At 35.3% G+C, this 26,703-nt stretch overlaps 3 protein-coding genes across 3 annotated transcripts in view; 2 read left to right on the top strand and 1 right to left on the bottom strand.

Moving 5' to 3' along the window:
* LOC141823732 (uncharacterized) overlaps nucleotides 1-2,833 on the top strand; it is a 6,655-nt gene extending 3,822 nt beyond the window's left edge. Inside the window, exons 3-9 of the mRNA XM_074710984.1 lie at nucleotides 29-218; nucleotides 331-433; nucleotides 1,156-1,253; nucleotides 1,322-1,422; nucleotides 1,919-2,142; nucleotides 2,346-2,490; nucleotides 2,604-2,833. Of these exons, the coding sequence (XP_074567085.1) occupies nucleotides 29-218; nucleotides 331-433; nucleotides 1,156-1,253; nucleotides 1,322-1,422; nucleotides 1,919-2,142; nucleotides 2,346-2,490; nucleotides 2,604-2,801 (1,059 nt within the window). The 3' untranslated portion in view covers nucleotides 2,802-2,833. The remainder of the gene's footprint in view (nucleotides 1-28; nucleotides 219-330; nucleotides 434-1,155; nucleotides 1,254-1,321; nucleotides 1,423-1,918; nucleotides 2,143-2,345; nucleotides 2,491-2,603) is intronic.
* A 10,820-nt stretch (nucleotides 2,834-13,653) lies between these two features.
* On the top strand, nucleotides 13,654-14,721 carry LOC141824669 (putative aquaporin TIP1-1). Its single transcript, XM_074711997.1, has 2 exons — nucleotides 13,654-13,834; nucleotides 13,906-14,721. The coding sequence occupies exons 1-2, from the start codon at nucleotides 13,702-13,704 to the stop codon at nucleotides 14,520-14,522; spliced, it is 750 nt and encodes a 249-aa protein (XP_074568098.1). The 5' UTR covers nucleotides 13,654-13,701; the 3' UTR covers nucleotides 14,523-14,721.
* Nucleotides 14,722-16,365: 1,644 nt separating this feature from the next.
* LOC141824670 (ras-related protein RABC2a-like) lies at nucleotides 16,366-26,045 on the bottom strand. Its single transcript, XM_074711998.1, has 6 exons — nucleotides 25,768-26,045; nucleotides 24,398-24,466; nucleotides 23,812-23,877; nucleotides 17,125-17,246; nucleotides 16,891-17,019; nucleotides 16,366-16,551 (listed from the first exon to the last, which is right to left on the bottom strand). Exons 1-6 carry the CDS (start codon nucleotides 25,910-25,912, stop codon nucleotides 16,441-16,443), a joined length of 642 nt encoding a protein of 213 aa, XP_074568099.1. The 5' UTR covers nucleotides 25,913-26,045; the 3' UTR covers nucleotides 16,366-16,440.
* Between the last annotated feature and the right edge of the window lie 658 nt (nucleotides 26,046-26,703).

The raw sequence follows: 26,703 nt of genomic DNA on the forward strand, positions 1-26,703 counted from the left end.
AAAAAAACCTTGGTTATTCCCATAATAGCCGACGGCCCATCATTCTCCACTGGTTAAAGGTTTGTATATATCGGGAAGTCTTCACATCCCCACCTTCTTCCACTGCCGTCTTTGCTTCTCTCTCCTTCCGTTGCGACTCAACGGCATCGGAGGATCAGCCGGAGTTTCCATGGCGGCATCTAGCCCGGCGAGCCTCCTGCTACAGAAGCAGCTCAGAGGTATAGATCGGTTCGCCTCTCGGATGGATTAGCCAGCCCGCTTAGGGTTTCGATCGATGTTTTGCTATACCAATGATAGTGATGTTGATTAAATACGTGATTCTGAGAGCAGATCTCATGAAGAATCCGGTGGATGGCTTCTCTGCTGGGTTAGTGGATGATAGCAATGTGTTTGAGTGGAACGTGACCATCATCGGGCCGCCTGATACGCTGTAGTGAGTGATCGACACTAGAATTGGGCGATCCTGGTTCTTCTTCTTCTTCTTTTTAATTTGTGATTGTTAACCTGACGGATTCTTTGCAGAATTTTATCTATGACTGGATAGGTTTTTTGCTGCACCATTCGCTTTGTTTTATTTCATTGGCTAGTATGGCTGGATCTTTGCAGCGATCTTGATTACAAAAAAATGTGTTTTTTTTGTTTTTTCTCAGGAACACAAAAGATGATTTATTCAAATCTAGGTTTTTTAATTTGGTTCAAAAGGAATAATTGAGAAGCTCGAATACATAGAATTAATAATACTTAAAGGAGGGCATAGTATTATCGTGCTACATTTCTGTGAAATTGTATGTTTAGAATGTGCCAAATATAATGCAGGAGGGAGTAAAATTTCATTTAAGGTCCTCAGTTGTTTACTAAGAAATTTTTTTCTCAACTGGTGTAAGGAATGTTGGAACAAAAAATAACTCGCACGAACATATTTTGATTGGATTAGTATTTTTGGTGAGCCATGGATGGATTTAATAATCTACGCTTTCTTGCATCGCTATATTCTGTATATATAGTCTTTCTTTTTTTTTCTCCTTCTGGTGGATACTTATCAGGCCAGTTGAAGTTCATACCACATACTCATCTGCCAAAAAGTTTCTTGTGTTTGCACCAACTCTTGTGCGATTTCATTCTTACAAAGTATGATGGGATTAAATCTCATTGCAGTGATGGTGGGTTCTTCAATGCAGTTATGAGTTTCCCGCCCAATTATCCCAACAGTCCTCCAACTGTGCGGTTCACATCAGAAATGTGGCACCCGAATGGTTGGTACTTTATTGAAATTGTTCCATTTCTTCCAGATAATGTGGTTTAACAATGAATTTATTTTCAGTTTATCCAGATGGGCGTGTATGCATATCAATTCTACATCCACCTGGTGAAGATCCAAATGGCTATGAACTTCCAAGTGAGCGCTGGACTCCAATACACACTGTATGATCCTTATTGGCTAGTGTTTTATATTCTTAGATCTATTTTTGGTTAAAATTGTATCACTTTAACATTCAATGAAAAATAAAAAAAAAGACATAAATCTAGCCTATCATTTACATGATTTCTCAATCTAGTCAAATTTTTTTTTTAAAAAAAATTTGAATCTAGCCTATCTTTTTAAAGTGTGTTGAAATCCATCCTTCATCATAATTTCGTCTATTCCCTGTTAAAAATCTGATTGTAGCACCAACGTGGCATTTTGCCATCTCAGCAAAGCCCACTCGAGGATGCCTGCAAGATACAACTCTGGGGATGGGAATGAGAGAAGGATCAAAGTTGTGAGGCAGAAGAGGTGCCTATTGAGCCCAGTTACATTAGTTTTGCCGCGTCGCCTCTCTATCCCTACATGCTCCATTGTGCCCATTGAGAAAGTCGTCTTCACTAAGTTGGTAACTCCAAGTTCTTTGTGTTGAGGAAGTGCTATGGAAGTTTGCAGGACACCTGCAAAGGTAGTTTGATAGTGTCCTTGAAGCCTTATGTTGTTGGCATTTATGATCTTCATCTACGACTCTCTTGTCCTCTCATCATGCATGAAGCAGAGCACGTGGTTGTCGTCCTCACTGACAATTGCATCCTCCCTCGGCACATAGAATGGCTTGCTGTCTTACTGGTTGTCACTGAAGATGAACTCCACGACCTTATCAATGAAGAGGAGCCTTGGTGAAGCTGGATATTGTTGGTGGGTGTAACACGTGGTACAACATGTCCTTGGACATGTCGAGGAGAATATGGTTGAAGTATCTGAGGCAAATGTTGGTGACACCTATTCTGTGCTTACTGTGGATGAGGCTGAAGAGGTTGAATGTAGAAGAGTAGCAACCATGCAATGCCAGAATGGCCACAAAGCTAACAAATGGTCTTAGGGAACACTGGCTGCCCTACGAGGCATTCCTGTCGAAGCTACTCTGTCAATGTGAACCAGAAAGTGTAACTGGGGTAGCCATTGCAGAGGTGGACCACATGCACTATCCCATCAAAGAAATTATGCCCGACAATGGGCTCGAACAGGTTGTGCTATTGTGGATGTAGACTCCATTAAGCAACTATGGAATGTGTCATTTGACTGGGAGACCGTGGCAGGGGGTGCACTTGTTGACAGGGGTGAGTTACCAATGATCTAGACAGTAAGGTCAGTTGTCTTTGGTGGTGGCTTCTCAAGCACGTTTGTCACAAAGGCCTCTTCAACAACATTGAGCAGTTACCGCAAAATGCTGGAGCTGCTTCTGTTGGTAAGGAATAGGCAAATACGCCAGCAAGGAAAAGTTGAGGAGGGAATTGGAGGAAGCACAGCAGTGAATTTTAGCACTCGCCATCTTTAATGTTGGCATGCTTGCTACCTTCATCCAGATGTAGTGATCGATTGAGGATTTCATTGGAAGGGTTCATGGTCACGGTGCTCCTGCTGGTGTAGGAAGAGGTCGAGCCGCTGCCGACAATCGATCTCCTCAACTTTGGCTGCACTAAAGGAGAACATGTTGGAGGGATCCAATGGATGGAGCAGGGAATGGAGGAGGAGGGGCAAGGTGGCAGTAGAGATTCATGTACTCGAGCTTGATGAACACCTCTCGGTTTCGATCCCTTTGTTCATTTCCATCTCCAAAAGTTTTTATCGGTGTGGCATCTTTATGTGAGTGCTACGTCAGTTTTTTAATGGGGAATAGACAGAAGAAGTTATGGCAAAGGATAGATTTTAACATACTTTAAAAATTAATGGCTTGATTTGAAACTTTTTAAAATATTGACTAGATATGTGAAAATGTATAAACAGCTGGCTAGATTTATGTGTTAACCCAGAGTAATATTATCTCCCATCCCACATTTTTATTATTATTAGCTATTTTCTGGGATGACTTTTGTTTTTTAATAAAAATGATCCCATTGAATGTCTAATAATCCTATATCATTTTTTCTTTAGCTTAAACAATAGAAGCATGTGCACAGACAATAGGTTTGTCCAAATATTTTGGTTGATAGTTTTGTTCAGTTGTCAAATGTGCTCCTGATCTATGTTTCTTACTTCTTAGTCCATGCACTCGAACAAAGACGTGTTTGGTTGACAACCAAGCCTGAGTATCACAAGTCTTAGGTTCATTAGTGTTAAATGGAAAGTTGCATCAAAAGGGCGCTCCAAATTAAGCAAATCATCAAAAGGTCGCTCTTTTTTTAAAAAAAGTCAAAAAGGCACCCCATCAGATATTGTATCTCGAGAATGGCCTTACTTCGAACATTATTGTAGCAGCTACAACTAGCTACTACGTGTAGAAACTACTGGGTAGCTACTACAACGTGTAACACTTAATATAATATTGTTGTAGTACAACAACAACTATTTAATACTTTCTACATGTTGTAGCAGCTATTAGCTAGTGGTTACCAATGTTTTCAAGTGATTTTAATTAATTTAAAATAATTTTGACTAAGTTAGAAAAAAATATTTTGATATAATAGTGTTCAGAGTTTATGATTTTGGATTTAAGGTTTTAGTGAAATAGTTGATTTTTCATGTTGTAGCAGCTACCAAGTAGTTTCCACTTGTTGTAGCAGCTACCAAGTAGTTTCTACACGTTGTAGCAACTATCGGTTGTAACAACTATCAAGTAGCCTCTACACGCTGTAGTAGCTACCCAGTAACTTCTACACGTTGTGGCTAAACTCTAAATTTTAAAATCTTGAATTCTAAATCTTAAACTCTGAACGTTATTATATCAAAATACTTTTTACAAACTTGGTTAAAATTGTTTAAACTTCATCAAAATCATTTTAAAATAGTTGTAGCAACTACTTAGTAACTTCTATACGTTGTAGTAGCTAGTAGTAGTTGCTATAATAATTCTAGAAGTAAGGAATAACGTTGTAACAGCTACCGAGTAGCTGCTACAACAACGTTAGATAAGGAGTATTTTGGGGATACATTTGATGGAGCACCCTTTTGACTTTTTTTTTTAAAAAAAGGGGCACCCTTTTGATGATTTGTATAATTTGGGATGCCTTTTTGTTTTTTCCCCTATGGTTTTATATAATATTAGGAAATATAAAATGACAGTTGAAGATCATACATAGTCAAAACATCTTTTTGGCTTCCTGCACTGACTAGCGTCACTAGTTTACATATCAATGCTATAACAAAGAGTCATTGACTGGTCAGTTAGTTCAAGCTTTAGTCAGTGGACTGAAATTTTGCACAGTTTGGTCTAAATTTAAATTGTGACCTTGGTTTTCCCAGATAATCTCAACTTTTTTTGGGCTAAACCTAAAAAAGGTTGTTCTGAGATAATGGTTGATTGAAAAGGTTGAGAATTCAGACTAAAGCATTTTCCAACGACTTCACAATATAAGAATTTGGAAAATTGAATCATTTCACCCTTGAACTTCTATTGCTGCATAGAAACCTGATTCTAACTGATTGTATATGATTCTAAAATAACATAGAATCCTGATTGATATATAAATTTAGTGAAAAAAAGGGCAGCCCGGTGCACGAAGCTCCCGCCATGTGGGGTCCGGGGAAAGGATCCATTGTACGCAGCCTTACCTTGCCTTTGGCAAGAGGCTGTTTCCAAGATTTGAACCTGTGACCTCTAGGTCACATGGCAGCAACCTTACCGTTGCGCCAAGGCTCCCCTTCATAAATTTAGTGAATTAAAAGTAAATCTAACTGCTAGGAAATTAAATTAAATCAATATTATTATAAATTAAGCTCAATTTATAATAAAAGAGAGGGATGATGAATTTTATATTATAACATATAACTATAGAGAATTACAAAATGAAATCTTGAAGTTAGCAATGACATTGATCTTGTCAAGTGGAGCCAAAAAGTTGAAGATAGTCAATATAAACTTGATACCTAACAATAATTAAAAATAAATCAGGTCACATTAATACATAAATGTCACATTATTAGTGACTTAGGAGTCATATCATGTTGAAGTTGCAATCAATTCGATGATAATAATATCTCTATATAAAAAGAAATTGACAAGGAAAGTTCCTATTGTTCATCTCCTTTTAATTCTTAATGGAGAGATTAAACAGTCTACAAAGGTATGAACTTATATATTTTTATTATGAATCAACAATTTACTCTATATTGTGCCACCTAATCTAACACAAAATATTACTTAGATTGCAGAATTTAGCCATATTTAAGAATCCTTATTTCAAGATTTTGGTACTAAGGAGCAGAGGGTTTCTGCTTCCCATATCTTACTCTCTTCATATCTATTGTATTGTATGAATTTTTTATAATTATAACATTTTTACATATTATAATTATTCTAAATAAAGTAAATCATGTTAAACTTATTTTATATTTTTAATCTGAATCTTATGATTCGGTTCATTGAATTATTCAATAATTCATCAAAACAATTTACAATACAAGTCACGATTTGACAACATTGGTGTCAAATAGTATACAAGAAAATTAGCTCTTTAAGATCACAAACTTTGGAGACTCTCTACAAAGGAATATGTTATATCAATGCAAATCTTAATTCATTTGTTAATTCTCAATTGGATGCCTTGCATTCTTATTTCATTATTCTTGGTGTTTGATTTCCTCTTTGGGTATCTTAGGGTAGCATAAATGTGTCTTTATCATCTAAGTCATATTTAATGGTAGGTTGAATGATCTCTAAACTAACTGAATCACAAGGGTTTTTTCTAAGTTAAGTCTTGTGGTTTAGTCAATTGTACTTTCTTGTCAAAGAGAAAAGTCAATCGGTGAGGTGATAACATTGGTGGTCTTATGGTTAGAAGGGACTAAATCATCTCATGCTGTTGGAGTTAAGTCATGTGATTCGATGAAAGGTTTGTTAATTTTTAGTGAAGTAATTTTTTTAAAAATTACCCGTTTTTGAATAATCTAATTTTCAATTTGAGTTTATGTGTGTTTGGTGTTTGAAATTCTATGTGTAGGCAGTATTCATTCTCTACCAATTTGTAATAGAATTTCTTTTGCTCATGGTAGTATTCAGTCTTTATTGCTTATGATAGACTTCTTCTATTGAATTTGAAAAATATATTGCCTTCTAGTTGAATTTTTAACCTAAGTTTGCTCATGAATTTATAGATAATAGAAAATGATTTTTTTTTCTAATACCACAACATGTGTTTAACTATTTAAATTGATATTGGTGACACTTAATTAAGGTTGATTTAGATTTACTAATTTACTATACAATCAATCTTTGAAGTATGTAGGAACCTATGTTTTAGTTAATCTACTTTTCATATTGGGCCATAGTGTAACAGATTCTACTCTTCCACTTGAACGATGCTAAAATTTCATAGTGATTCCAATGAGTTTCATTTTTGCAAAGTGTGCCCCTTTGATACTGACCATGTTCTTTCAAAGTCGTAGATGATTTTATGATCCTCGCTTTTAGAATTCTCGCATGTGCTTTGTATCAGTAGTGGTGTATCTTTGTATCATATTTATCTAAGCATATCGAAAACTAATGATCCTTATAAAGTAAAGTGGTATGACGGATGATAATTTATTCTATGAAGTATGATATGATAAATGATGAACAAAATAAGGTACAAATAAAGAAGTATATGCATATGATGCATTCATGTTATCTACTTTTATTTGTTTGTTTTTGATGAATAAGGTATATAATGAATTAATGATATGCAGGGTTTTATGAGAATAACTATTAAGGAAAAATTAAACCAACAAACAAACTAAATATAAATAATTATCAGAAGAGCAAATGTAATTATACTAAAATAGTGCAAGTTGATTCGCTGATAAATTTTCTATGTGGTTGTATCTTGATCGATTAATGGGGATCTTCTATCTTGTGAGTTCAATTTGAAATGCGTTGCACCTGATCCCAACCAATTCTGCACTAGCCTGTATTAGATCCCAAGCTACTTTGTAAGGTGTAGTTTGCATTCCATATTTGATCAAACCATATATTTGAATGCACTCCAAAAGAAGTGGGACCCAACAAATTTGTTTTTTAGTCTGAAGCCTGTCCGGGTTACAGTAGCCCTACTAGATGTGGTTTTTTGTTCTTTGGATTTGACTCAGGAAGTGACCAGATTCTGCTAGATTGCAGAGAAGGTGTAGGGGCGACATAGCTAAAGCCACAAGGTTTCTGGTGGATTGAGTTTACTAGCGCTTGGTGGCCCTCTTGCATGGGAGAAGAGGATATGGCCATATGGGATAGCCATGACAGGTCTCTGCTATAGATTGGGAGGAAGCATCAATGGAGAGGATGCCTTCTCTTGGTTTGGATCCTTCACTAGGGTTCATGTTAGAACATGGGCCAGCACTTGCGGTAATTGGCATTAGGGCTCTGCTGACCTATAGCAGGAGGGCCACACTGGAAGGCCTGTTGGATTGCAGCAAAAGAGAGAGCTTTAAGCAGATATTGATCATTCGTTCTAGTCTAGTGACTGAAGTAAGGTGCTCAAGGACGCAACCACTGACGACACAAGGGTGCTAGGTCCTTTGGCAATGGCACTGATTGCCACATTAGTAGGGTGTGGAGTAGGAGGTGGTAGTAAGAGTCTTTCTTGTGGTTCACTTAAGATGGCATGTGGTCGAAGTCCTCAGACCTGTTAACATGGAACTTTGCAAAAGGGGCAGAGGTGAGTTCCCATAGCTATATGGTTTTGTTAAGGCAGATTGGTCGAGTAGTGTGTGTTCTCCTTTCAAACATATGAAGGTCAAGGTGGGCCTTGCTGAGGGTTGCATTGGTTTTGCTATGGGTGATTGCACACATTCCCATCCATAGGCTAGTGGACTAGGGATCTTACATTAGATTTAGAGGCAAGGGAGAGCTCTTGATTGACCAAACTTGGGAATAGAGGATGGTGTGGATGGAGGTCAACGAAATCCTTGTAGTGTGTGGTTCCTCACGTGGTGGGTGGGCATCTGTGATATTAGTGGAAAGCATGAGAATCAGGATTATGGTGATGCTTGTGTGGGATGTTTGAGGGGTTATTTGCTTATTATAAATGCAAATAACTATGTGCACTTGACTTTTAATTGCTTATTTGCATATGTATTTTTTTTATCCTTGACTATCAATGCAAATCAAATTGTAGTTGCATTACTATGTGCATTACGAATTTTTACTCTTATTTGCCTTTCCCAACCATGTGGTATCCGAATGCATTTTTAAGAATTGTTGATCATCCCGACTACTTGTGTGAGTCAATTACGGTTATCTGATATATTATTGTCACATCGCAACTGCATTCTTGTATCCATTTTGAATGTATGCCATTCAATAATTTGATACCATGTTTGCAGCAATTTTGAAAACCTTGACTACCAATGCTGTGTCTCACTCTTTATTCCAAAAACTATTGTCAATTAGATTTAGTATGCCATTTTTTTTTTATTCATTCATCCAATTTTTACTCGCACCGTTAAACACTTAGATTTGAACTTTGAACAGCAGTGCACTAACCAATTTACAATGTTTTCATATGCACCAACACCAACTATAACAGATCCCAAAATGGGTGATTAGCTCAGTTAACAAGAAGAGGAGGAGCTAATTTATTTCAACCTTGTCAAATTGTAAAAATTAAGTGGCGAATCTCTAGGATTAATTGGACTAAACTTGATACATAAATTATAAAAAAAAATCAATTGAAATATTATTGGCATGATAACTGAAGTTCAAGTACCGAGCCAGCATAATTAGTTATGGTTGTGATTGTTTTTAAAAATAATGCTACGAGTAGTTTTTACATTATAAAAATTATAAATTTATTTTATATTTAACTGTAAGATATTTCAAATGGAATATTTTAGATTTTTAAATGTCAACTTATGACACATTCTATTTTTTGTCACTGTGGAAGTTGATTTACAAATCAACTTTCATTTTAAAAATTATAGATTTATTTCAAATTTTAACTTTTATACTTCCCAAGTTATTTAAACATTTTAAATTTATAGTTGTTGAAAAATATATTGTTAATCCTAAATCTTTTTAATTTTAAATTTTTAGGTGTTGAAAAATATTTTTTAATCATAAATTGTACTATAAACTAATTTATAAATTAATCAGTGTATTTCTAACCCTAAATATTGTTAACATTCATCGCAATATTTCATAGATCAACTTGTGTTATGAAAATTATAAAATTATCATATGAATTATCTATTTTAGACTTTTTTAGATGTCTTAAAAAATGTAATTTTAATGTAAAATCTTGCCAATAAGTTGGTTGATAAATTAGCATGGTATTTTTTGAAAGGAAAAAAAATATATAGCCAAAGGTATCATAGTAATTTTTTTAAAAAAAATCTGAGATATTTTTCAATGAAAATAAATATAAAATATTTTTTGATAAATACAAAAGGTGCTTATATTGACAAAAACGCTCAAAATTTTACAGCATCACTGAAAAATCAAAGTATAAAACATTTAAAATCTCAAACCCAATCAAATTTCGTGGTCCACAAGCAATAAAAGATATAAAATGTAATTTTTTTATTTTAAAATTTGTCATTTGTTGATTCTTTATAGTATTCATTGTGAGCATCTTCATTCTTTATTAGATATAAATTTTTTGATTACGATGGAATAGAGTTGTAAAAGAGAACAAAAAAAATTTGTTGAGATAATACTCTCTTCTATCAACTGTAACTTTTTGATTTACTTCTTCACAAATAATAAACCAATAGATCGCTAGAGGCAGTAGAGTAGAAGATATAAATTTTTTATTTAAAATAAAAATAATAAAGCTAATTAAACGTATATTGACACGTTTATGTTATGTCATTTTTTATGTTTAGGAAAAGTTAACGTAGTAAATTAAATGTTTCAAATTTTTAGATGTCTAAAAATAAATTTTTAATGTAAATCTTTTCAAGGTTAATTTTATAATTTTATTTTAAAGGAAAAATAAAAGATTTTACATCATCATTAATGAATTGAAAATTTATTTTTAAAACACTAAATTTTCTAAATATTTAAATCACTCATCCTATTTTTTAAAAAAATATCAAATTATGCTCTTATTTTTTAAACTAACTTCCTCCGCTCTTTTATAAATTCTAAATTCTATGTGATCTTAAAATAATATTATGAAATACCAAAAGTCAGAGGAAAAGAATATTTTAAAATTTTAGTACATGAGTCATGATTTAATAATTTAAAAGTAAAATAGATAATTTAGATATTTGAAAAACTTAAATAAATTATTTAGTAAATTAGACATTCACACTTTTTTTTTTTATTTCATGGCCCACATGGAATAAAGAAGGACAACGATAGTCACTAGAGTCCAAGAAAGCTCATCCAAGTGGACGTCCTCTATTTACTACCATTTCACATCCTAAAAGCAAGTTATTTATATATATATAATTTATCTTGCTTATCTAATTACTTACCAACTCTTAGCACAGTAACAAGTTAAATCGAACTCAAATTTATTTATAAAATAATTAAGTAAAATTCAAATTTAAAATAAATTAAATCATTGAATTATTTAATAAACTTAGCTTCATTTTATTTTTACGAATTTGAGGTTAGTACATTTAGATATTATTGAATTCTTAATTCAAATTTATTTAATTATTTAAAAATTTTATAATTTTAAATTTTAAAGTGATTATTAAATTTAATAATATAAATTTATTTATTTATTTTATAAATTTTGATTTATTTATTTATTATATTAATAAAAATTTTATTAATAAATATAATTTTAAAATTTTATTCATAAATATTATTTATTTAAAAATAAAGATATTTATAGATAACATTTATGAATATTATTATTTATGAACTGTTCATAATCTTTATTCATGAATCTTCATAATCTATATTTATGAATATTAATAAGTTGATTTAAATAGATATTTAACGTAATTAATTAAATAAATAAAATAAATACTTTTTATAAATTAAAAGAGAACAAAAAAATTTTGAACTTTAGGCACAAAGTCGATGGCGGGAGAACATACGCACACTCGAATATAGCTTTATTACTCTTTACTGCTCCCAAGGCATTTAGCTGCCTCCTCTCGTCGTCGTGTGCGTAAATGTGGCAGCGCTTTCAGGGGGCGCAGCCCTACACCGCGGGGCCCACCGGACGCCATCGATTCCAAACGCCAATTGCAGCGACATCATTTGTGGGACCCAGCGATCTCCTCGCCAGCCTGGAGCGAGATTCTGGATAAGCACGACGATTAGACATGTCACATGTACACTCACTGAATATTTGACTTCCTTATTTTTTTGTTCATATATTTCGCAGCCCTGCTGGCATTAAGCTCTGATAATGTCGAGCCTCCTCTGGATAAGAAGGCCACACATGCCAGCCCTATAATTATTTAATTATTTATTTTTCTTTTCCAAAATAATTGTGACATCAAATTTATCGACGAGACAAGATTTCTATCCAAATTTTATTTATGCTAATCGAAATTCGAACCGATTTCCGCATCTCGATGGCTCCGTCACCCACGTGACGTGATTCACAACCTTCTTCTCTCTGCCTCTGCCATTCAATTTCACGGGCAGACTGACCGCGATAATCATAGATGCCTCGGTCCTTCATTGATTGAGGGCAAAAAGCACGTTTACAAAATATCCACCAATTAATTCGTTGGACGCAGGTCTTAAAATAATATAATGAAATAACAATTTCTAAATGAATAATATAGCCACTAATTAATGTTAATGCGGGTTAGGTGTGGCGTGATGTGTTTGTTTGTGCTGATGGACGAACCAAACGCGAGATGCTTTAATCAGTGCTAGCGATAAAGAGATAATATTATCCACTGATTAATGCTTTAATTAAACCCGTCATCAACGTCGACCCTTCGAGAAAGTCGAACCGACCGCGGCTTAAAATACCCATCAGCAAACAGGAAAGCAACGACATCGGCCAATGTCTGGCGTTCCCTCCCGGAGTTTCTAGCAGCGGATCCGTGGCCGGTCACGTCAATCGTGTGGTCCTGCTTCTAAGCCACCGAGGACGGTTCATGTGGCCCCAGCCGACCAGGACACGTGCTGCACGGCCACCCGTCTGGCGGAGGATGCTGAGCTGTGCCGAACGGAAAATTTGAGTGGACCAGATCACATGGAACCACTTTGTCCGCACGAAAATGTGACAATTTTTTTTTTCAAATTTTCATTGAAGCACACCTAAAATTAGAAATTTCCATAGACACACAACTCGTTTTAGTTTTAGAATTTTTTTTCATTTAGATACATAAAATTTTTTAATGTTGTCAATATTATTTTGTTGATTTTTAAGGATCTAAATATTAAAAGCTTCATCAAATCATTGTAACCATGAAATGTAAAAAAAAAAAAAAGTATCCATTTGTTATTGGACAATGTTGGTTTTAAATATGGATGACAATGGGATAATTTGAATCAGATTTCATATTCTTTGTCTCTATTCTCACTTATTATATTCATCCTCATCCGTGTATTCATCTCTTCAATAAAGGGAATCCGTCACTCTAACCATCTTACATGTTGATCCCAATTTATATGTGAGGAGGTAAATTGAAAAATTACCTTGGCTTAGACATTATCTCTCTGAGAATCCACTTACTCATCTCAAACTCTATTCCTATGGTTATTCAACTTTCATATTCAATTATCTAACTTGTTTCTCAATCAAAGATCATTTCAAAATTCACCTTATATACTCATGCTTCATTATCTAATTATTTAGTTGGTTAAAAAATCCCTTTATATTCTCTTTCCTTCATTCATTCAAGTTAGGAATCAAAATTATTCATCCCTAATTTTAAATATGATTTTACTTGAGTTGATTAAAATGATTTAACTAAATTCTCCTAATAATTTTGCGGTTAAAATCCAAAACTAACAGAATAAATTTATTTCTAAATCCTTCGTGCATGATATAATTTCACTTTTTTTATCTTCACAAAAATGATAAAGTTAAATTTGTATTTAACCGTATTATTGTATATTTATTTAAATCTGACGTGTAGCTGAATCAGATTAATGTCTCTTGTGCCTGAGTATTTGAGAATTCCATATTAAAAAAAATATATCCTTTTAAGAATTACTCAAACTAATTACACTAATTTAAAAGATTTTTGCCTTCCAAATAAAAATAATTTTACCGGCTACCGGCTACTCCGGTCATCCGTCTTCAACCTTGGCGTTATTTAAGCTGCTGGAGCTTCTGCCTTCTTCGCTCACGGGAAGCGAATTGTAGACGCTTTGACTTTTGGGAGAAGAGAACGAAAGAATGCCGATCTCCAGAATCGCGATCGGAACTACGGAGGAGGTGACCCATCCAAGTACGCTCAAGGCGGCGGTCGCCGAGTTCATATCCACCCTCATCTTCGTCTTCGCCGGCCAAGGCTCCGGCATAGCCTTCAGTACGCACTAGTAGACATATTGATGATTGCGATTACCCTTTTGGTCTCACACGCATAATTATTTGGTTCAGACAAATTGACGAGCGATGGAGCAACGACGCCGGCAGGGCTGGTGGCGGCGGCTATTGCGCACGGGTTCGCGCTATTTGTGGCTGTGGCAGTGGGCGCGAACATCTCCGGCGGGCACGTGAACCCGGCCGTGACATTCGGGGCGTTCGTGGGCGGCAACATCACGCTGTTTCGGTTGGTCTGGTACTGGATCGCGCAGCTGCTGGGGTCGACGGTGGCGTCCTTGCTGCTGCGCTTCACCACCGGTCTGGCCACCGGGACCTTCGGGTTGTCGACGGGCGTCGGCGTCTGGCAGGCGGTGGTGCTGGAGATCGTGATGACGTTCGGGCTGGTGTACACGGTGTACGCGACGGCGGTGGACCCGAAGAAGGGCACCCTGGGCACCATCGCGCCCATCGCCATCGGCTTCATCGTGGGGGCCAACATCCTGGTCGGCGGCGCCTTCGACGGCGCGTCCATGAACCCGGCCATCGCCTTCGGGCCGGCCCTCGTCAGCTGGGACTGGACCCACCACTGGATCTACTGGCTGGGCCCGCTCATCGGCGGCGGCATCGCCGGGGTCGTCTACGAGATCTTCTTCATCAGCCACACGCACGAGCCGCTCGCCTCCGAATACTAAGCCACCCAAAATCCTACAGGTGAGGGAGGCCACTCCTTCCGTCCCCTCCCAAGCGGTCGTCGATGTCTTCTCGATTCCAAAACAAAAAAAAACCAAAAAAAAAAAAAAAAAAAGTTGGTCCTGCTTTCTTTGCTTGATTTCGAGGTGTCGATGGATGACCTTTCAGTCGAGTACTCTCGAATGGATGTCGTCGTGTAAAGTCCTGCGTGCATGTCCATGTTGGTGGCCTTGTTCTTCTTCCTTCTCAATCCATTTCAATTGTTCTGCTTCCTTCTTAATTGATTCATTACGTCTGATTAATTTCAGCATTTAAAACCTCCCTAAAATAAAGAAATTACAGCAAATAAAAAAAAATTAAGGATTATCAATAATTTTGTAATTGATCATTATAGCAAGTGCGAGTACATCACGTGGGGGACCAGCTCAATTATGAGAATTAGAATGGAAAATTAAATGGACAAAAATTAAAAGAGCCTTTTAAATTATATAAATATATTTTTAAAAATAAATAAATAAAAAAGCACCTCGAGACTCTTTATTTCCGTTATTAGAGCAGCTATTGCGACAATGGTTATTATAATATAGTACCAATAATAGTTGTAGAGTTGTTGAAATTGATAAAGATCGAATCTTATATTATTTTTCTTCGTCGTGATTAATTGTAATTTCTCAATTTATCTCCTCATAAATAATTGTAAAACCGACCATATGAAGCCGTTGGAGTGGCGAATTTCATTCTTTGCTGAAGTTATTATAATATAAATTATTATATATAAAATTTTATTATATTAAAATATTTTTTTATCAATTTAATCAAAATTATTTTAAATCGATGAAAATTATTTTAAAAAATAATTATTATTCAATTATAATTAAAATTTAAATATTAAATTCTAAACTCTAAACCCTCTTATATTAAAATATTCTTTATTAATTTTATCAAAATTATCTAACTTCATATTAAAACTATTATAGTTACTACTTAATAAGCTATCTAATAATAATTGATATATAGTTGTAGCATCTACTTATTAGTTTTACAATATTACAACAATATTATATTAGCATTATACATTATAATAACTAATCGTAATTAAATACCGTTGAAAGTAAAAAAAAAAAATTAATACAAAATTATTTAAACATCATCAATATTATTTTAAATCATTTAAAATTATATTAAAGCAATTGTAACAACTATTATAAAATTATAACATCTCTTCAATAGTTACTATAATACTATAATAATATTGTATTAATTATTATACATTATAGTAGTTAGTTAGTTTATAATTTCAATAAAAAAAACATCTACTTTGATTTATTTATCTTTAAATAAAAAATATATATCTTTTTGGGGATTTACATAATTTAGAGTGCCTATTTATCTACACAACTAAAATGTGAATAAAATCAAGGCATCATCAATGATTGACGGTGTGGGAGGTACTATTGGTTGTTTGCATCATAAAGATGGAGATGGAGATGGGGGACAATTTGCTCGATCGATCATTTACTTTCATATGCCACGACTTTAATGCATAGTATTTAGTAGCTGTGGGGACTTATTTTGTGTTTACTGCTCGGTGAGGAAAGGAAAGTGAACGGACCAGAAAAGAAGGAAACTAAATGGCGAGTATATAATCCTTCAATTATTAGGAAAAGGAAATGGATAAATTGTAAAACCTGGAAAATCCAACACCAATTGTCCTTTCAAATTAAAGCCCTTGTACGTGAACATCCATGCAAATACTTGATTTCTGAATTTTTCACTCAATACTGCACATCCGCAAAGCAAATTAAGCAAAACCGAAACAGCTCATTTACAAACTCTGTCCACTGTAGTAAGTGATCCAAATGTATCTCATAATTCATTGTTTCATCACAAAGGAAAAGAAAACAATAATAATAAACTAAACTATGATGAGCAACATCCTCCTTGATTTGCTTGTTGGTCCTGTTTCTGTCTTAGGATGCTTCTTTTTGCCGGAGCTGATCCTTCCTCGAGCAGTTCAGGAACTTCCAAGATCTAGATAAGTACAATTGTGTCATTTTATCATTTGATGGGATGGAATTTTGTCCCACATGTTATTTTGAAATGCATGATTTCTTGTGTTTCCAAACTGGAAGGATGAATTTAAAGATTGGTTTGATAATAGTTCTGACTGTGCTTGTTTTTGGCATTGTCTTTCTGTTGGAAGATTGTAAAACAAAAATTGAATCAAGCCTTCGCTCTAGTTTTGATGGAAGAAAATTTTAATAACTCTTGAGCACTGTCATCAGATATAGAGAATTCACACTAATCATTTTTATGTCTAAATTTTGAGCACTGCTTTAACTAAACAACAATCTTTTATTAAAACAATACCTTCGATGCCAGTTCTTTAAAGCATCTTTCAACATTGGATCTTGTTTTTGCACTGCACTCCAGAAACAAACATTTGTACTCATTTGCAAAGGCAATCCCCTCTTCGCTCGTCACTGTTCGTTCGGACTCCTAATGGATTTTATTTGCCAATGAATTAGTGCCATAGACTAGCAGATATATGTCAATAGGCACATAAGGAAGTAAGGAGGGGAAATCATGAGTAGCAGAAATAACCTTGTCAGCTTTATTTCCAACTAGCACTTTGATACAGTTGTGGTTTGTTGCATATAATTCTATCTCTTTGATCCACACATCAGCAATATTAGTAAAAGTCTCTCGCTTTGTCACATCATACACTATCAAGAGAAATGAGTTATTAATTTCAGTTCAGAATCAATAGCTTGGAGAAAATAGAAAGCACCAGAATATGAAAAAACATCTATACGGTTTGAAAAAGGGGTAGCTAAGGAAAATAGTAGTTCAAGGTATTGCTAAGGATTTTTTTTTTTTAAAGTAGTTTGGTATATTGCAATGATGAAGGTGTTCTTGAATACCAAAGTTCGAAGATTTAAGTATACTTTGGGGGGAAAAAGAAATAACAGAAGACTTTTTAAAATTCAGATATTGCAGATACTGAAAGAGTATCAAACATTTCATGAAATTTGACAGAGATGTTGAGAGAATGTAAACTAGATGGGAAAATGTTGAGAGAATGCAAACTAGACATAGAGAACAGTAAAAGCTAACAAGTATGCAATAGGGTCATAAAATACAACAAAAGGATCCAATTAAAAGTAGTAAAATAATGTATTAGTTTAGGGATCTTCCCGAATGGTAAATTTGAATGTGGTATGACTGCTTTGTTGACTTGGAAGTGGTGTAGCATCACATCATAATAGCCAGTTTGTGGCCTACTGGAACCCAATTGGCCCCGCTATGGTCCAACTCCAGAAAACCCTATTTTGGAGGTTTTTCAAGCATTATATGAGATAGTGAAATGACTATGATTTTTTTACCAGTGGAGAATTCTAGAGTTTGAGCTTGGGAGACATCATTAAGTGTATTTAGAGGTTGTGTGGTAGACAATATAGCTTATAGAAGAGGATTTTTTTTTCTTGGGGACAACTTTTGATGTCAGGGTATTAGCAGTGGAAATTTTAATATATTTTCTATTAGTGTTGAGAAAGAAATCTAGGAACGATTGAGAGGGCTCTTGTACAAGTCATGTACTTGGTTCGAGTGCTCTTGTTTTTCTTGATATGCTTGTGCTATTCTATCATAAAAGATGAAGATTCCACCATTGGCCTTGTGGCGGAAGTGATTTCATATTGTTTAAGCACCATATTTAAAACTCAAGTCTGTAATTTAAGACGACATGTTCTAACTAGTGTAGAGCAATTTTGAACGCTATCAAATGAGATCAAAGGCAATTATGATCCCAATAGGAAGAATTATATGCATAAGGTTGTTATATCTTAATGCAGTGCATCTAGGACTTCATAGTGGATGGAACTATTAGCATAGAAAATATGATTTGAAATCTCATATCGTACCAGGCAAAATGATCGAAAAGTATCATTTTGGTAAATTATTGAAGCTCGATACCACTGGGCACCAAAGTTCAAAATCTTGAGCCATGCCGTATTTTTTATCTTTGAATAGGAAGATATTGTTCTAGTATCATGTTGACGATTTGGTTCATGATGCTAGTGACAAATTGGAGATTGAAGGAGAAAAGAGATGAAACAAAGAAAGGAGATATTATCTGTGCTGAGTGGTACCATGTTTCAATAATTTATAGGAGTGATATGTTTCAACAGTTTTACTAGCATGATACAAGATTTAAAACTATACTCGTCACAGACAATGTCTTCTTTCTATGTTTCATCTCCTTCCTTCTTCAACTTCAATTTATTACTGACACTATACATCGAAACATCGACACGGTATGAAAATAATATTGTTCCAATCAAAGACCAAAACTTCGACACGACTCGAGATTTTGAACCTTGATAGAAAACACAAATTATCTAAGGACGGTAGGAGTTTAAATGAGCATTAGAGGGTTTTCTATTTAAAGGTTTAATGGGAGGTCTAATTTTTCTTTACAATGATTGAGGATAATAAATATGTTGCCGTGGTAAAGTGTGTGCGTACCCTACTTGGTAGAAAGAAGGACAATCAATCAAATGCCAAAGAGTAGAGGAAAAATCAATCAACATTCGTTTTGCATTATGGGCATTATCATTCATATGCTAGCTAGAGTATTACATGGTGACACATTTTATTAACAAGATTCATCTCAAGAGGAAGTTTTATAGGTTAAATATATCCAATGATAGAAGACTTTATAAAGAATCATGTAGTCGAGTTTATTGGGCTTATCTTGGTGCTTTCAGCCTAATAATTATAGTGTTATAGAGTTGATGATGTTGAAGAACATGACAATTAAATTACGAGACTTATGAATATTATAGGATGCATAACTACTAGGATTGCTAATGCCTAATTGGTGACCACATGACTTCAAAGATATTATAGAACATGCTACAAAGTCGTTAACACCTAACTATAATTCATGCGATTTTAGGGTTATTGTAGTATGTGAGAGTTATAGTATTTGCTAATACCTAATTTATGACTAAATCACCTTAAAGACATTATGACTACACCACACACTTGGCGTGAGAAAGATGAAGTCCAAGTGAATTATGGAGGATTGGACACTTGACATGTGGATGAAAATCCTAATAGGTCATGAAGAATCAGATTTAGGTGAGTGTAGAAGTCCAAATAGGTCAAAGGAAGACCGGATGTTTGACATTGGAGAAGCCCTGACAGGTCAAAGGTAACCGTATGCTAAGCAAATAAAGTTTTGGTAGGTTAAGGGTAATTGGATGCTACGTGAGAAAAATCATGGTAGGTTGATATCAATCAAATACCAGGTGCAGCAAGAGTTTAGCCTCGATTAGGATTGAAATTGAGATATCAATCGACTAATAGGGTAGAACAATCGATTGATAGAATTTACGATGGCTTTGGACGTGATCAATTGACTATTAGGGTTGGCAATCGATTGATATTACTGTTGTAGGATACAGAAGGCTTAGGATTCTATTGAACAATCGAGTCCTACTAGGCAGGGCGCATATCAAGGATTATCAATCAATTACTCTGGACGAGCAATCGACTGATGCTATTGTTCGAGTGAACAGAGAGTTTGAAACTTGGCTTTCAACTCAACTGATCGTAAACATTCGACTGATGGAGTGAAGCAATCGAGTGATGTCATTATTCAAGTGAATAGAAAGTTTAGAACTCAACTATGAGATTTAATTGATTAGGCATAAGTTGACTGATAGTAATGGACAGTTAATTGATGTTGAGGTAAATGGAGCCATTGAGCTAATAGGTCAAAGTAATGTTCAAATCTATAGTGGAGCAATCGATTGATGGGAGAATGCAATCGATTGATTAACGAAAATCAACTTGACAACAACCCTATAAAAGAGGATTTCGAGGAAGATTGAAGCTATCGGTTCTTGAGGGTTTTGGAATAAAGTACTGCTGCATTTCCAAACTATTAAGAGGCAATCCAAATCAACAAGAAAGCAACCAAAGTAAGATTCTTGTAAAGTAATTTACTTTCATTGTATTTACTTTTATATATTTATATTCTTATCGTATTGTTTGTAAGAACAGGGATTGTAAAAGTTCTTACCCTCTGGAAGGTCTCCAAGAAGGAGAATATTTAGTGGTGTTGCACTTGGCCTAGGTTTTGGAGTAGCAGCCTTGGGAGACTGTTAACCACGTAAAATCTAGTGTATTGTGTGGTGTGTTATTCTTTCTTATGTCAAAGTTTTCCGTTGCATTCTCACAGTCGACGCTAAAAGAGCTATTCATCCCCTCTAGCTTGCATCGGTCTCAATAATTATAAGCCTCTTACGAGAGATTCATTATGAGATATTGTAGTTCCATGATTGTAACCCTATCAGCCTTACCAAGAGTCATAGATTTTCAGCTTTACGCCAAAGCGCCTCTATGCGTCGATTTAGATGATCCATTCAACTTTATGTGTTATGCGTATAGCCGTCAGTTTGGATTAAACCTGTCGGGTTGACCCGCATAGTTAAACAATTTAAACAGGTTAGGTTGAAATTTTATCAACCCATCATCTGACTGGCCTAAATAGGCCCACTTGTATGGGTTACGGGTCCAGGTGGGCTGACCCATGGCGGGCTTGGGTTGGCCCGCTAATTGAGAAGAAAAAATTTTAAAACTTAAAATTAAAATCGAAAACTCAATGGGCTCATGGGCTGGCCCGCCTAACTCGTAACCCACCTTGGGTTGAGTTGGAAATTTTCCAACTTGCTAAACTAGCGGCCTGACCTGCCAGATGATGGATTTTTGGCGGGCTGACTCATTTGATAGCTTTGGTTGTGCGTGAATTTACACCTAGATATTAACGACAAATAGTTTTGAATTTATATAAAGATGAATATACTTAAGAGATGGTGCATTGCATTCACTTAGTTCTTTTATTCTTATCTACCCTCCTTATCCTGGTTTTCTTATTAAGAGGCTCTCCTACTAGTGCCATTGACAATTTATTTCTTGCAATTATGTGTAGATCGGCCGTAGATTAGTCACTAATGTTACTATTATAATTTATGAATAAACATTACTAATATTGGAATTTGAGTATGTCTATGATCTATCCTTTAATTTGCTACATAATTATTATTTTGTATTTTGAATTTACAAAAGAGGTCTTATTATAGACTTTGTTATTATTTTAATTAAACGATCTATTAAGAGACATATTGAGTTATTTTTGTCATTATGTGATGATCTCGTATACTTGTCAAGATGATGCGTGAGGAAATGTTGTGAACATTTTTTATTGTCTCCATGGCATGGTCCCATAGTTGGCATATGAGGGTGTTAATGATATTATGTGTAGTCAAGAATAGCTCATTTACCTCCTGCTTACTTGTTTGGACGGAAACAAAAGTTGAAGAAAGTTTTCCTAGTGGAAAATTTTTCAATGTTTATTTCGTAAAAAAGGATATACTTTTCCTTTTCATTGTTTACCTATTATAAAATAATGGACAGATAGATTTAAAAATCCATCCGTAGATCATTTTTTTACATTAATTTATCTGCTCAAATCGGAAGGAAAGAACTTTCCTTCCTCTCTCGTCCTGTGCCAATCAAATTTCTCTCAACGACGCTCATGACCATGAGAAGCAATTCGCGGCCACAGGTGACCTCATGCGAGGTCGCCCTAAGCGTGGTCGTCTCACATAGCTATGGGTGGCCTGCTTGTAGTCGGTCTCACTCACGGCTGCAACCGACCTTGCACGCGGCCGCAGATGGCTTCAATCGCGGTCGCGAGCTTCTATCATATTTTTTCTTCCCCATCTCTTTCCTTCTTCTTTTCCATTATTTTTTTTCTTTTTCTTTTTTCTCTCTTCCTTTTTCCTAGGGATTTTTTATCCTTTTCCCTTCTTTTCCTTTTCTTTTCTCTTCTTTTAACTTAGGAATTTTTTCTCACCTTGGATTCCTTCCTTCCTCAATCCACACCTCGGAGTAAACAAAGCATTAAGGAGTGATAAACAAAGCACAAAGCGATGGAACAATATCACATGAAAGCAAAAAATTTTAGCTTCAGAATAATACCACATCACATAATAGCCTAGTTTGTGAGCTAGTGTTGTCTAATTGGTCCAACTATGGTCTAATTGTAGAACAACCTTATTTTAACGATTCTTCTAGCATGGTTTGGCATGGTAATGCTTGAAATTTATGATGGTTATGATTTATTTTTTTCTTACGAGCAAAGTGTTTAAATCCTACAAGACAACATTAGATGCATTGGAGGATGTGAGACACCATTTTGCTTATAGAGAAGAGATTTTTCTTTTCGGAATAACTCTTGGTGTCCAAGAAGTGTCAAAGGCATCACATTTTCTCCTTGATGTTGAGAGCAAAGTTTTGGGAGGCTTCAGAGTATACTAATTTATCAATTTTATTTATATTTTGTTCACATATTATAGAAACTTAGATTCTCTTCATAGAGTGGATTTATATTGAGCTAGTGATGACAATGGGGTGGGGCAAGGTGTGTTTTTCAATTCCTATCCCCACTCGTAAGATGCATGGTGGTTGAGTGGGGCATGACAAGGGAAGAAAAATTTGTCTTCATCCCCACCGTACCATACTTCTCATGCAAGTCGAGTTCAAGGTGAGGCAATAAAATATAATATATGATACACCATCAAATGCTCTATGGTCGAGGTGATATTGGATTTGGATGCAACAAGTTATGTTAGAGTGATTTCCAACCACCATCAAATGGCATCTCCATGATACTTGTGATCCCAATATTTTTCTTGTATGAATATAAACCAGCAAAAGAAATATTAGTAGAGAGTTGAGCCAGAAGCAAAATGATTATCTATAAAAGACGTATCATATAAATCACTGATGTTAAGCTAAAGCAAGGATCTTTAGGTTGTTTGAATGCAATACATCATAGATCAAACTTCCTATCTTCCTTCGCTGTTAGATATGCATAGCAGAGGGTAACATGACAAAGGGACCAATAACATCTTGCCAAATTGAAGAAACAGACATATTACTTGGCATTATCATGGAATGAAGCACAAGCTAAACTCTCATTGTGTTTGTTTGATGAAACATTGAGATGAATCCAGTACTAGCATTCTACGATGAAGATATGTAAAATTGTTTCTTCGAGTTTTTATGAAAATAAAGATGTAAATGTCTCATCAAGCTAGGAATCAATAAAAAGAATAGGAAAAATATCTTATGTAGGCTAGTGAAATAACAAAAACAACATAGGAAGCAAAGAACAATTTCCATGTAGAAATAACAGAAATTTTTTGAACTGCTCACCTAGTATTATTCCTTGAGATCCTCTATAATATGAACTCGTTAACGTCCTAAATCGTTCCTGTCCAGCTGCAAAAAAAAATTGTGGATATGAGTTCTTAGTAATCTAATTGTGTAACCCACATAAATATAAGACTTTGTTAGATTTGCTGTTCCACTTTTCATTCAGTAAAAAACATAATGCAACCACAATCTTGTAGAGACATTTAGGCTACTCCCTTAGTGGCCGCTAGAGCAGAAGCCTTCGTTTTACCGCCTATGAAGAGGTTGCCCCTATGTAACTCGGGGAACAAAAATTCTCTTTTCTCATACGGGTAGTGTTCTAGGTTTGTTAGCTGCTCATGTACTTGGCCATCTTTTACAATTTTGATGGTTGTGACATGAAACAAACAATGCAAATGCTTCATATGCAAACGAGTTAACACTTAGCAGTAAATGTTCATGGCATGAGTCTTGAGTGTTGAATCCACTATAAAAGATAATTCAAATTCCAACAAGTAATACATATCTCTTCATCATGATAAAATGAAACAAGAATCAATGGAGAACCAAAAACTAACTTCTAGCATGCAAAAGTGTTCCTACTTACCAGTGTCCCAAATTGTGAGCTTTAACTTTTTATCACCAATTGTGAGATGCTTTATCTTGAAATCCACTCCTAAAACCAATATAAAATTAGTTCATGTAAATAAACAAAATAGAAATGAATAATTATGGATAAAAAGAAATCAAATGAGAAACTCTAGAATGAGATAAGAAATTATATATTTATAATATGCATCAATCATAGTTTAACCCATATTTTTTTTTCTCTATTATTACAACTAAATAAGAATAGTTTGATAAAATAAATAAGCTACTCTGGGCAATAAACATCACGAGAATTTGCCCCCCAAAAGGACATAGAAGTCGATTAAATTCTACCTCGAGGTAGATGAGAAACTAAGATCCTCTATTAGTCTATATTTAAGGAAGTGTTGAAAATGAAAGGACTCTCTCTTGTATATCATTTAAGATCCAGCTGTTCATTTATTCTAAATTGTAATGGAGAAGCATCACTTTCACCAACCAAAAACCATGTGGGAGTGACAGCCACAATCTAGACATGTTCTGTACCATTCTAAACTTGTCTCTTTTATGTTGAATTCTGATTGTTTGATTTAAAGTATGTTGAATTGACTCATATGTGGTATTTTGATTTCTGAAGACCAAGAAGGCTCATGTAGGCAGCAAAGCTGTCAAGGTACTTCATGATATCTGCATGGTTTGAGTCTATCATGAGCCCACACCATAACATGCATCTGTCCACAGTATTTAATAGCCTTAAGAGCTTGTATATTTTCTTTAGTTATTTAAGTGAAATGTGCTGTCGATTCCAGTGTTCCTCATGTGCCACTAATGGTGCGTAGTGAAATTCTGTGTATGGTAGAATTTGCATACAGAAACTTCCTATACTTTGCTTGTACTAAGATCAAGACTTGCCTTCTACTCAACGATGAGCTATCACTCTTATTTACTAGGAAACTATTGATTCCAAGACGAGCCCATTCTGCAACTTTAAAACAAGAAGAAATCTTTCTGTCTTTTATGACTCTCAGTTACTGTTGAACTTTATCTGTCACAGGAGACATTATTTGGCCTCGAGTCACTACGTACTCTGGTACACCAAACATTCTTGGCAACCTAAAGAAGCAACTATCACAAGTAATACAAAAGGAACCAAATGAGAGATGCAAACAAAAAGGTTCGTCATGAAATCGCAACAAGAACAAGAGAATTCACTCAGAGCCAAGCGCAAAAAGAAGAAAAAAATCCGAGAGAAAAGAAAAGTTCTAACAAATCTGGACCCAACTGACCGATCAAGAATACCAAATCAACGCGGAATCCAAGAACAAGCCAAGGAAAGAAAAAAAAAAAGGTAATCACGCAGAGAGGAAAGGGAAAGGATGGAGCGCGCACCGATGGTGGGGGAGAGGTCGTCCACGAGGTTGTTGGAGATGAAGGAGACGAGGAGGCTGCTCTTGCCGACGCCGGTGTCGCCGATCAGGAGTATCTTGAAGGAGTAACGGTAGCTAACGGCAGGCCCAGAGGAGGAACTCGTCATCGTCCCAAAAGCAAACAGCTAGCACAAAGCGATGATCAAACACCAAAACCACAACGCGCACACAGATATATCTCTCCGGCGACGGGGGGAGCAGCAGAAATAAGAGAGTCAGATTAAAGAAAACAAAAGCAAATATAAAGATAGAATTATAGAAGAAGAAAGGTGGCGAGGTTGGAAGGAAGAATAAAAAAGAAACACTGAAAAAGAGGAAGAAGAAGAAGGGCGAAGGGAAAGGAGAAGATTCTTTGCTTCCCTTCTTTTTCGCTGGGCGTGTTTTAAAGCCTTCTGCGTTACTTTCGATGGCATCTCCTCCTCCCCCTGGCCTGCCTTCTCCACTGCTCTCTTGTCTCGACTGCTGCACACGGTTCTTCCTCCGCCGTTACGTCCAACTGTCCCAGTCCAAGAAGTGCAGAGGCACCAATTGGCACTGTGAGATCCAAACCTCGGACCGGCCAATTATATTTAGATAATAATAATAATAATAATAATTAATAATAATAATAATAATAATAATAATAATAATAATGACGTAGGGAGAATCCAATGGAACCTGCCGAATTCTAACAACAAAAAAAGGCACTAAATCCAATCGGTTTTCCGAATCTAGCTGGACCAGATCGGACACAGGCTGTGGGAGTGCTGTGGATTCCTGTCGGTCTTGCTGGTAATGATGAGTAGGTCACTGTCCGAGCAGTATTAATTTGCTTCTGGATAAAGTATCTTTTCTATGTTCGGAAAGTGAATTTACTGAAAGATGCATTGGATCTATGCAAATTTACTCGTAGAGCTAT

The sequence above is a fragment of the Curcuma longa genome, chromosome 3 (assembly GCF_044706935.1).
Source record: "Curcuma longa cultivar G26 ecotype Majalengka, Jawa Barat chromosome 3, ITB_CL_G26_1.1, whole genome shotgun sequence".
Lineage (NCBI taxonomy): Eukaryota > Viridiplantae > Streptophyta > Magnoliopsida > Zingiberales > Zingiberaceae > Curcuma > Curcuma longa.